Consider the following 12,623-nt stretch of genomic DNA (forward strand, 5'->3'; position numbering starts at 1 on the left):
ACCACCGGATGGGAGGAGAGGCGGAGGTTAGATGTGTTAGAGGAGGAAGAGGAGAGAGAACGGCAAAGGAGTGGAGGAACGAGTCGAGAAGAACTCAAGGTGTATTATTTTAATCTGCTGAGACAATCAAGACAGGAGTGTTATCTTTTTTTTCATTATCTTTACATATTATTGAAAATTTCACTTTATTTCAAGGCGAGCGAGTGTCGGTTCGCTTACTCCTGACGCGTAAGGTTACACGCCTTTGGGCATCACCGTCGATGAAGGATGGTGGGCACGACTATGTAGGGGTAATTTCACAACAAAGTATTTTTGCGAACTGCCGAGGAATAAACAAAGAAGAGGGGGCAAACTATGATCCGAGGATGATTTCTGCAAAGAAAACTCTGGAGGAGAGTCGTTATCCTGTCCACTATCTGGTGTGGCACAACAAGCACCGTCAGCTGGAGAAGGAGCTGGCTACCAGCGAGCAGGTGAGATCGAAAAGAGCGATCAAAGCCCTCCTATTCTACCTCTCAGACATGGCCCTGTATCAATTTTCTCTCCCCAATGTATGATTTTACATTGCTGTAAAGGGGTGGTGGTTTTCACGCCAGTCGTGGAGCGTTCCATGTGAGGAACCTGGCCAATATTAGCGCAGTTAATTATTATCAGTAGGGTGGAGGGAGACACTTGTAGACTATATAGTTTGTGAAACTGGAATTCATTCATACAATGTTCCAATATGCATTAGATGCCAATATACGCTACTGATGTTTGAAATATCCACCCTGCTTGTCTTTTTAAAATGCAGAAGTTGTATTTCGACTTTTTTTTTTTTTTTTTGCTCCCTCCAACCCCCGGACAAAAATTCTGAGTGGCGCTGGATGGTGTTCCACTATGTAAAGGCGTGTGTGGGTGTGTGTATGTCACAGTCAGTGGGTCTTTATTTGTGTGCATACAAGCAGCATTATTGCCGCGTCTACTCCAAACTGTGCAGGCTCTCCACCTTCCCACCAGCATCCAGACCACTGGCGAGTGGGTGAAACAATGCAGATGCTGATGGATAATGTGGGCGAACAGTTGCCAGCCAGCACAACGCATATGAGCAATAAAATGCCATAAAATAGTACATTTATTTCCCTATGTGTGGCTTATGTTACTGTCAGAATTGTCCTTGGAGTCAATAAGCAGAGCACGGCAGATATAAGAATTACACTATTTTGGTTGTGAGAGCCAGAGGGAGGCTAATCAAGAGCACACTTGCTTGGGATTTTTGTTTTTTTCTAAATGCACTGAAGCACTTACCTATTACACATGAGATGCACTGCAGGTTTTAGGGCTCAGCATTATGAAGACAGGACACTTTATTACGTGTTCAGGTGCATTTACCCACACACACTTATGCACACTTACCTATGTCTGCACACATTTTTTACATTTTGTGCTCAAAATCCTATACCAAGAAGCTTCTTCATTTACACCACAGCTGCTTGAAACTATGATAAACATGTAACTCTGTTGCTTAAGATTACAGTCACAGTGACTAAGGAGAACACTTGGAATTCATATCTATATCAAACAGATTTTTGAAAATGCATAGAATGCCAGGTAGACGATTGACTAAAATCTCTGATGTAGAAGTTAGTGCTAAAAAAGATTTTGTTCAGTGAAATATGTTTTGTAGCAGTTGCTGTTGATTCACCAAGAAACGTGCACTGACTAAGAAAACACACACGTGTAATGAAGCAAGAATTTCTAGGAGGAGTTCACGAATGACAAAGTTTTGACTGAGAAAAAAAAACGTGCTAGTTTTGCTTTGTGTGTATTTGATTGGATGACATCAGAGGAAGCATTAAGACTTGGGGTGATTTTAGCTGGTCTTTGTAAACACTGTGGTGGACGAGAAGCTTTTGACGTAGATTATATTACATTGGACTTTGATTCCAGTCTGGTCTTATCCTTCTCTCAACTCAGCTACTAAGTAACTTGTTTTTCCTGGATGCGTCTCAGTAATACATGAAGTAAAAAAAAACAAAAAAACATAAAAAACAAACACTGGAAAATACAAATGAATGTACTGAGAAGAACTCAGATCAGTTGACTTTTGCTTTTTCATCATGTGAATCCACCAGAGTTGGATTTGTTTTTGGGAGTGTATGCATTTGATTTTTTATTGAATTTCTTTAATTGAAATGTTCAGCTCACTATGAGAAAACAGCACCTTCGAAGACTTGGGTGGGTGCTCTTGAATGTTTTTTATGACAGATCCACATGAACCCTAGAAGATTTTTATTTCTAACCAATGCATCTTGAACCTGAAACCATTATCACAAGGGTTTTTCATTGTATGTCAGACTTACAATTTTTCTTTTTGCCATACTTTTCATTTCTTTTCTTTTCTTATTCGTGAAATTTGATGATATTCCACAAATATCCTGAAACAGAAGTTGCCAAGAGGTCCATTAAATTACATTTATGTAGTTGCTTCCGGGGTTTTGACGGGGGAGTGGATGCAAAACCTCTTCATAGAAAGGTAGTTCCGTCATAATGGAAGTCCATGTAAATACTTTATATGGTCTTTAAGAATGTTTATGTACACCTTAGTTGGAGAATGGCTGCGCACAACACTGCAGGGTTTTTTGTTCAGTTTTTGATGAAGGTAAAGATAAACTTTGGTGTTGGATGAAAGATCACAGAGGGCTTGCTCTGGAGAAAGTTCTTCAAAGACAACTGCTCAGAAGGCAGACAGCTGGGGCTTTGATTATAGAGGGTAAGGGGGAAACAAGCATGAGTAGGGTGTGGTTGAGGATTGACCTGCGTAAAACAGTTTTTCCAAATGTAATTTTGTTTTATTACAATCCAAACAGGATAAATCTTTTTTTTTTTTTTTAAATATGTGGTCCTAAATTTAACATGTAACTGATTTAGGTCAAACCAACCTGAAAGGGCGCGTTACCTTTAATCCACCTTTCACCTCACAATTTTCCACTGAAAGAGGTAGGAGGATCAAATGCAACGAACAAAACAAGCACGGCAGATGCTGTGACTTCTGTTTCATTTCATTACTTCACACTCACACCTTTGTACAGAGTTCTAGGTCTCTGATTTGTTTCTTTATTTGCACTCCATGATGAATAACATAATTTGAATATGCATCAATGCTTATCAGATCCAAATGTCACTTGGTTGTCACGTAAAAATTATATTGGTAACAGACGAAAGATAAGATTTTTGCATAAATATTTTAATTACGTTCTACATTGTGAAAGTAGTCTAAGACGATAACTCGTTAACAACATCTTGGGATCCAACTGGACATGTGTGGTGCTGAATGCTAACATTATTCTATCCAGGCAACAAGGCAACAAAGTATGTCTGTTGTAAAATCTGTAATTTGATGCTGTGGTAGGTGTCAGAGCTAAAATCCAAAGGAGCGAATGAACAGGGGAGACTGTACAACAGTTGGTTACCATGGAGCCTGAACGAAAGTTGATCAAGTATTCGTGACCAAGAAATAGCATTACATTCTTTCTGCTTGCATTTTCTTTTTAAGGGGGTGCAACTTCATAGATATCCACCAAACAAGGCATTCATTCATTATGTAATTTTAATGAATATCAAACTTCAGAAATTATGTTTCTGTAAAAGGCAGTTATTCATCCTCTGGTAATCTTGATGTGACCTGCATTGTGTGTCACAGTAATTTTCAGCTACAGGTTTAAAATAATATCTTACTGGATTTCGTGATAATTGCTAGTTAAAGGTGAGATATACCCTTATATATAAATGGGCAGTCAATGGATTTTATCAACTTGAAAACATTTTTCTTTTGAGCTTTTGCGTTCACACACATTCTGGACTAAACCTTGTGTGTCATATTATTTGAATAGAATAGAATAGAATAGAATAGAATAGAATAGAATAGAATAGAATAGAATTACTTTATTCATCCCAGCAGGGAAATTATTTTGCAGTTACAGCAGCATAGAGCATAGAGACAAGACACACAACAACCACTACTGGGTAGCAATGTAGACAAGATAAAATAAGAATAAAGTATGACATACTGTCAATATAAAAAGCAGACACAGATTAACACACATACGACGGGAGCTGCAACTGCAAGCAGCCAGCTGAACCGGCGCCATTTTGTGTCCTGGTATATGAATTTTTTTCTCTTCATTGTATTGTATTTTTCTTTACCATTAATGTGCTTAGAAATTACTGTATATGGTATTAAATTAGATAGACAACAAAGTTGGTCTTTAGTGATTGGAAGGTTTCTGTACTGTAAATCAATAAAAGGCAGGTTCATATTGTGCTCATATTGTGCTGGATCTAAAACTTTATGAAGCTACTTTGTTTTTAAAAGACTTTCTGATTTTAGTTGCTACTATTGACATAAAGCACTAGAAAACTGGTTAGGGTTAGGAAAACACGATTACTCTCATTAATACAAAAACAAGCTGTAAAGTTGCCATGCGATGGACTGGTGACCTGTCTAGGATGTACCTCGCCTCTTACTTGATGACCCCTGGAGCACCCCTCCCTACCTTCCGAGGGTAAATATGTTTAGATAATGGATGAAAAGTTGTAGCATGCAGAACTCCATACCTATCACCACCAGAACATTTATGTTTACCATTTTTGAGGTCATTGTGAGATCCAATTATTTTTTAAAAAGAACTTCAAGTATGTGGTTCTAGGTTCTGCCAACCACCAGAGAAAATCTTTCTCTAGTTTACCAGCATTGTATTAGCACCATAATTCAAATGTAAATTCATAAATTTGCAGTTATTGTTCCACAGGTGTAGTATTTTTGGGAAAAGCATCAAGTGTTTTCAGTAAAGTCAATTGAGTGAACTAAGAACTGTCAGTCTGTTTTGCTGGTGCATGGAAATTTAAGTATACCTTCGCAGTGAAAGCTACAGGCTGTGGTGTGGGGCAGTGACATCCAGTAAATCCAACGAAGAATTATTCATTGTATGCTTTCTCAAAATTTTCATAATGAGATGCCATAATTCCAAGTAACGCTTTATATATGTGTGGGTTATTACTGAAGTAAAACTTTAATTGGTTAGATTATTGATTACAATGAAAAGCATCCAAGGTAATTGGTAATTCCAAGGCCATGGTAATTTACTGAACTGAATGGTAAAAGTCATAGTTTCAAGCTCCTTTTGGGAACCGTAAAACTGTAGCTTGTATTTTTGTTTTTGAAGCAACTTAAAAAAAACTGCTCAATGTTTCAACACCAAAACGGAAAAAGTATAGAAAGTCTCAAAAGATTTTGTTCTTTCTTTTTGTTTAGTTTTTGGGGGGATGAATTTCTTTTTGTTTTTGTTTTTTTCATGTCAGCTCCTGGGCATCCCAACTCCGCAGGCTCGTAATTAGCTGTTTCCATCTTCTCATCAGTTATGAGCAGCTAGCAATGTGCTGTCCACATCATGTGTCATGGGGATTGTCTGGAACAACATGGAGTCATCCAAAAAACAAGAAAATCCAGACTACTGCATATTAAAATGCAAAAACTGCTAAACATATCTTATTTTTTAATCTAGGTACAAATACCCTCTATTCAGTAAGGCAGTAGGGTGTGAAATACAGTAAGTCATGAATGAAAGCTTTGTCTCTTTTCACCATCCTGTTTTCTCTGTTTGACTTTCTACGTCAGGTTGTGCATTCACATTTGCATTTCCATTTTAACTGTGAAGTAGAAAGAGTTCTTTTGCATGTTTAAACATTTCAAATGCATGTCTCATCTATGAGCATTAAAAGCTCATAGATGAGACTAAACATAAAATTACCATATCATAAACATCAGATTTCAGAAATCATTGATCATTCATGTACTTTTCAGTAAACTGTGAGTGGTGAAATGATCTGGGACAGTAAACATAATACTCCCCAAATTCAAGCTTTAATCTTTGAAAAAAAAAAAAAAAAAAAAAAAAACCCTGGAAAACCACACACAGATACTGGCAGATGCAAATTAGTGTTTCGGAGAACTGGTATGTCATTGGCTTATATCAATTTAAATATAGTTTTACAACACAAGGAAACAAATTTAGTCATAGTAAACTCCATGAACTGGAATAGAAAAAAAATGAGAATATGAGTTTGGTTCTATAATAATGTTTAGTAAATATAAATTATTATATACTCAAATAAGTAAATCAGGACAATATGTCATTTCTCAAAGTTTTACTGACGCTTAGTTGACCTTTCGTGCTGTAGTTAACCAGGACACTGCATGACATGGACTGAGCTAGACTTAGATTTCCATGTTTAGATTGAGAAATCTCCAACTATACTAATATGGGCCACCGACCTACATTTCACAGTAACCTACTATGTTTGTTACCAAGGAGGTCAACTGGATGAGATACAAACATTGGGATGGCTAGACTACATTAATGTTTATCTCCATATGCAGCAATTTCCACATTCATTAGTGAAGTTGTGTCAAAACTATCAAGTTGTGAAAAAAAAGCATGCTCAAACTTAAGAAATCACTAGCAACTTTTATGTTACCTCTAACGATTCCTTTAAAATAAGAAAAAGAAAAAGAAGTAATATGTGAAGCAATAAATTAAACTACACCATGGTAGAGTTAATCAATTAATCTCGTAACTTTATAAACCAATTATGATCATTTATCTGACTTTTGCTTTTACCCTCCAGAAAACATTACTATCACACATTTTAAAGACCTGCTTTTTAAAGATGCTATTTTTTACTTTCAGTCTGAGATAAGAATATGTCCTTCAAAGACAATGAGAAAATCACCAGGAGCTGACCATTGAATCAAAGTTTAAGTCAATTTTAATGATTACAGAGAGAAATAAATCCTTGACTAAACATATCAAGGAAATATGTGAAAGGAATGTAACATAAAAGTGGCCATTTTATTCATGTTAAATGGAATTTTGTCTTGTAATAGTATCTGCAATGCTGACAAACTAAAGTACAATTTTCAAAACAAAATCTAACAATTGGTCAGATTTTCTTCAATTAACTGTGAGTTTTACTTCCTGTGTTCAGGTTCTGGCTTTGTCATCTTTCTGGCTTTGTCTCAGAAAGAGAGTATTAAGTACTGCCAGCCTGATCAAATCAAGTTTATACATCAGATATACCATAACTAAAACATTTAGAATCTTATTCTACATTCTGTTAGTGGAGAAACAAAGGGCTCATCCCATCATTTGACATACTTTCCAAACTAAAGTAAGTTTTTGACCCACTTTTAGGGAGAGGAAAGGCAGATGTTATGAACCGCTCTGACACAAAAACAGAGAGACTGGAGAGAGAAGCAGATCAAGTGCATCAATTTATTATAATGACAGAGTGTGCTTTGAAACCGTCCATGACATCACATTACACAGCACGTATTAAGATGTCACTTTACAGTTGTTTTCTGACAAGCTAAGTTATGAAGGCAATAATGTGTATCTGTTTCATCATAGTTCTTATTCTCTGATAGCTTTAGTGGCTCTCAGTTGATAACAAACAATGAACCAAGCATGGTTGCATGGCTCTCTGGGTAAAAAGTAATATACAGATCTCTCTGTTTCAGAACTTCATGTCCAAGATCTACTTAAATGATGGCTCTACATATTCATTTCAATTTGCAACTTTCATGTATATGAAATATCCAGCAGTGTTTCTGATTGTTTGATTTGAAAAGCCCAGTGACTGGATGCTGTGACTATCAGCTTATACTTTGTTTCATGCAAAACATGAACATGTTATTCAGAAGAGTAAAATTATTGATTATATTTGGTATTATATCCGAGCTTGTAAAAAACTGTGTTAGAGACCGTTCAACCTTGTATTCAACTGGGAAAAGATAGAATTGAACCGTCCTCTCTGAGGTGGAAACACGATTAATATTTAAATAACCTAAATATTTTTTGAACTTTTATCAAAAATAAACAGCTTAATATTTGGGTATGTGTAGTGCTCTGTGATGTACTGGAAACTTGTTCAAGGTGTACCTGTCATTGGGTGAGACTTAGAAGGGTCAACCATTCAATGACCTTCTAAAAAGTTAAAAGCTTCTGGCAAATCCTAACAATACACTGGACATCAAAGATACGTTCTATTTCAGTCATGACTCACACAAGTAGTTAGAATAAGTTGAAAGTCACTATCAGCAAAAACAATAGTCCTTATGAATGAGAACATTTTTATGCATTGGGAATATAAAAAGTTTTTATTAGCTGGTAATTAGTTAGCCTATTGGCAGAGGTAGGGTCTGCTGTCAGCTGCTTTTCAGAAATCAAAAGTAGCTTTTACCGGTCTGTTGTTTAATAAAATGTTTTACCTTAATTATGAGTAAAGGCTGGTGCTCCTTTAGTTTCCAAAGTATGTCTTTGTATTCTTTATGAGCAACTACCACTGTGCTGCAACAAGTGGGACAGGGGGAGCGCAAAACACAGTTTGAAAAATACTCAGTTCTCTTTCTGCTGTGTATCTAACAAAAAATACAATACTGTTGAAATTATATGATGGAAAACATAAACAAAATCCTAACCTTTTAAAACCTTGGCATATCATGTTAACAGAAACATAACTGTGCTTTTTTTCTTATTTTCTTCCAAAAAAGGAAGAAAACAAGAGGAGTATAGTGTTTGTTTTATAGTGTTGACAGGAAATGACAGGAAAACATTTCACACTTTATTTTCTAAGTTCAGCCTTATAAAATCTTATTGTGACTCCTGTCCTGTCACACTTGAAAATACTAGACTGTTCAACTTGTTGCTTCAGCAGGTTCATGTCAGACAGGTCAGAGAAAACTATTGACTCAACATTATAATGGACAGAAAGTTGTGGGTGTTAATGATCTTATTCAGACAAGAGAATGTCTGAAGATGAGGATAAGGAGACAGCTGTGGAAGTCCTCATGGCTGGACAAAAGATGATAAGATTAGACATCAATACCAGGAGCAGCCATACTGTAAAATTTTCCCAGAAAATTTCAGAGTTTTCTTTAAATTTGCCTTGGGTTGTTTTTGGTTAGAGCACTTGTTGGGCCTGTCATGTTTAATAGCCATAGACCTCAGATTTAAGCTTATGACCAGAATTGTTTGTTTGTCCAAAAACAAACAAACAATAAACTAAACTAGTTTTTTATCTACTTCATAGCAAGTTTTCCTTGAAGACATTTTCTTACCTGATTACAATGCTACCATTTTATCAGGTTCAAAATATAAAGAGTGACTTAAAGAGAAACTGGTAACAAGTAACTTTTTCAAATATATATTTGAAAAAAATATTTGATGAAACAAAATTTATTTATCTTGTCAAGATACTATTTATTATCTAAGGTTTTCTTTCGGGTGAAGGAGATCTAACAGAACTTGGGAAGAGAGCAACATCTATACACAAATTAGTTAAAATCATTGAACAGCAATGTCCGTCCACCTTTTGGTGTTCAGTCTCTATGGTAACCAGTGTTGTACTTGTCAATGGGTTGCAGTAGACTCTAATCATTTTATGGCCTATGGGATGTGCTTACAGAAACTTCACACACATATCTAGCCTGCCAGTCATCAACAAGACATCTTAGAGAAAGTCATATTTTTGGCCTAACATGACAAATCCTTATAATATTGTGTTGAGTGCTTGACTTTTGATGTAGCTAAGTAAACAAGTAAGATCGGAAACAGTAATACATGTCTGTAGTCTGAACAAAAACTGGTAGCAGGAGGAATGGAATAATAAATACAGTCACACAGTTAAGCACAGAGAAAATATAAAACCAGGAAGGAAGGAAAACAAACTGTAGAGGGAGGGAGAAAATAACATATTTAGCAAGTGAGAAGCAATGAATTCCAAGAAGTGAAGAGGGAACAGACAAACTAAACCAGGGAGCGATAAAAAAACTTTAGAGTAATACGTAATATAGACTGGAGAAAAGACAGAATGTTAAAGGAAGTAACCACAGTCCCTCAGCCATGAGCAGATTCTATTTTAATCTAGAAATAGAACCATCTAATTGATAGAGAACAAGACTATTTGAGTAATGATGGTCTGTCTAAGGGCAAAACCAGGAAATGACATGAAGTTTTCTCAAGTGTTGTTTCCTGCCCGCGTCTCTGTTTGACCCCCATTTCTACCCTTCATTCTGTGTTCCTTAATTATGACATCTTCAGCATGAAGTCGATGTTAGATCAGCGCTATAAAATCCCTCTCCGTGCTGCTGGCTCAAGGGAACAGGGCCATAATTTAGCCTTACATTTTCATTGCTTTCACTCCAGTCCTGAATGACTCTGTCAACCACTTGAGTTCTGCATGCACCTGTCTTCAAACATCTCCACTTTCTGTTCTTCGTCTGTCTCTATGTCACATGTATTTAGTTTTTCTTGCATTTCCCCCCCAATTCTTCCTATCCATCGTTTTCTTGTGAGGATCCATTCATTCATTCCCTACTCGACTTTTTTTTCTCACTTCAATGAAATCTCAGTCAGATTTCTACACAACAAAGCAAGGATGCTATTGCATGAGAGCTTGAACGGAACAGATTTTGTCACCAGCATTTTTTAACACAAAAAATAAAATTTCATAAACAATAATCTGCTGTGGGATTCAGTCATTTAAAGGCAGGACTTGAGGTCAGAACCTCATCTCTCTGAACTTTTCCTGGTGTACTCTACTTTGGTGTCTGTTTTTTGTTATATAAGACAACACAGACATAAGACTTTATTTGGACTTGCAGCTGCTGCTCAGCATAGGTGCACGTGTCCTAATATAAACTGGGATCAAACTTTGAGCTGCTTAGACGACAGTTTGGCTTATCTTCAGAAACTTAACAATAGCGGTGTGCAGAGTCCGGTTCCTTCCATCCATGAGTCTCTGTTCCCCCTCAAAGTAGCATGTGTTTATATTTAGCTACCTTGTGTCACCTTTTGATGCAAATACAGCTGCAGGTGTCTTTGTGCATGTATGTACCTGACTTGCACATAAATATACTGAAATATTAGGGTTTTTTTCTCCAAGTATGTAAATCTGAAGGAGGCTTGTTGTAAAGCATCTGCTCATATCAAAAGAAATCAGAGGTTCAGACTTCTGATCAGGATGCCTATAGGAGCATAAGTGGAAGATAATGTATGGATGAAGCTTTATAAAACTTAATATTCAATGGTTTGTTGAGCATAATATTTTATACCAGTTCAGACTTTTTGTTATGTTCTTGTAAATGAATCGGTTCAGAAATGAACTTAGAGGTCTTTAATTTTGGAGGTAGTTGCGGAGTTTGAAACATTACCTGATAGAAATGATGGTGAAAGATTACAAGGAAGAAAAAAAGGAGGCAATGTAAACAATTTCTTGTCAAAATCTGTTTGGTTTCTGTAGTTGAGTTTCTTCACTTCCAAACGTGATGATGGAGGTTTTACGTGAAAGGTTTTAAGACGTTTGAGGGCTTTAGTTGGCTCTGGGGCACTGCACACTGCCGCCAAGTCATGTTTTCATTTAATACCCATCCACTACCATTTCATACCATCCTACTTTAATTTCTAACCCATCAAGAAACCATTTTACGCCCATGTACTTAATGACTAAAGAGTAACAAGTAATTTAATGTAATTTCATCTATCCCATGTGATGTTTTATCTCCTGCAGATGTAGGAGATGGGTGATGATAGCAGCTACTACTCTCATTACTGCATCAGATTTTTAATTAGGCATTGGGAAAGAAGGATGTTAGCTGTCAGCTGTGTCTGCTACACAGCTGGATTCAGATTAATTGCTATGGAGACACAAACAAAAACAACACTTAAAGTAGACTATGAGGAGATTAAAGGAAATTGTTTTAAAAAGGAATGACAAGTACAGTTTGATAGATGCTTGTTTCCAAAATGTCGAAAGTCCAAAACATGTCCAGCTAATCTTTAAGGTGATTTCTTTCAATACTGCTGTATTGCCATTTGTGATGCTTCGTTATGAACATCCTGAGTTTAGTGAATACAGTAGCTTTGTACGTTGCGATATCCTATCGCAAAGATTTGAAAATGTTGAACACCATATTTAGACATTGCACTAAGGAAGCCATCATGTCTACATCAATCTTAAAATAAATCAAAGGTAGGCACAACCTCCTTCTTCTAAAGACACTTCAAGTCTAAAACGTCATACATTTCAACACATATTTCAGTAACAAAGCAGTGCCAATAGTTGGGGATTTTATGGAAAGATTAGTGGCTAGTTTTGGTTTTGATAATATTTTACAGTTGATGCTGAGTCCATTCATCCATTTACCAAGATATACTTAAGTTGCATTTTCATTGTATCTCACTTACATTTGTCGTAAACAAACCACTTCATGCCCATGAACTTCTGTTAATCAGTTCATGTCTGTTAATGGTTGATTATAATAAGGTATTCATAATAAATAACAATAGTGAATTATTAATTCTTATATATAATTTCATTTTAATTATCTTATTTTCAAAAGAGTTTATTTTCCATTGAAAAAGTTAAAAGTCTGTACTACTAATTTCATTCATTGCAACAAATGTCCAATTCTTCACAATAATAGAACATTTTGGTAAAATTTAAACATTACTTTACAATTACATCTGCCAGAAGTGTGAAATATGCCAGGCACAACTGTAAGAAAAACTTTTCACACAAGGACT

General features: G+C 36.0%; 1 protein-coding gene across 2 annotated transcripts in view; it reads left to right on the forward strand.

The window, feature by feature from the left end:
• The window catches only part of ankrd13b (ankyrin repeat domain 13B), a 46,232-nt gene continuing 33,609 nt past the window's right edge, over positions 1–12,623 (forward strand). For both annotated transcript variants that reach the window (XM_005807947.3, XM_023352067.1), the window contains exon 1: positions 1–473. In XM_005807947.3, the coding sequence (XP_005808004.2) occupies positions 261–473 (213 nt within the window). In that variant the 5' untranslated portion in view covers positions 1–260. The remainder of the gene's footprint in view (positions 474–12,623) is intronic.

This window comes from Xiphophorus maculatus, chromosome 18 (assembly GCF_002775205.1).
Source record: "Xiphophorus maculatus strain JP 163 A chromosome 18, X_maculatus-5.0-male, whole genome shotgun sequence".
Taxonomy (NCBI): Eukaryota; Metazoa; Chordata; class Actinopteri; order Cyprinodontiformes; family Poeciliidae; genus Xiphophorus; species Xiphophorus maculatus.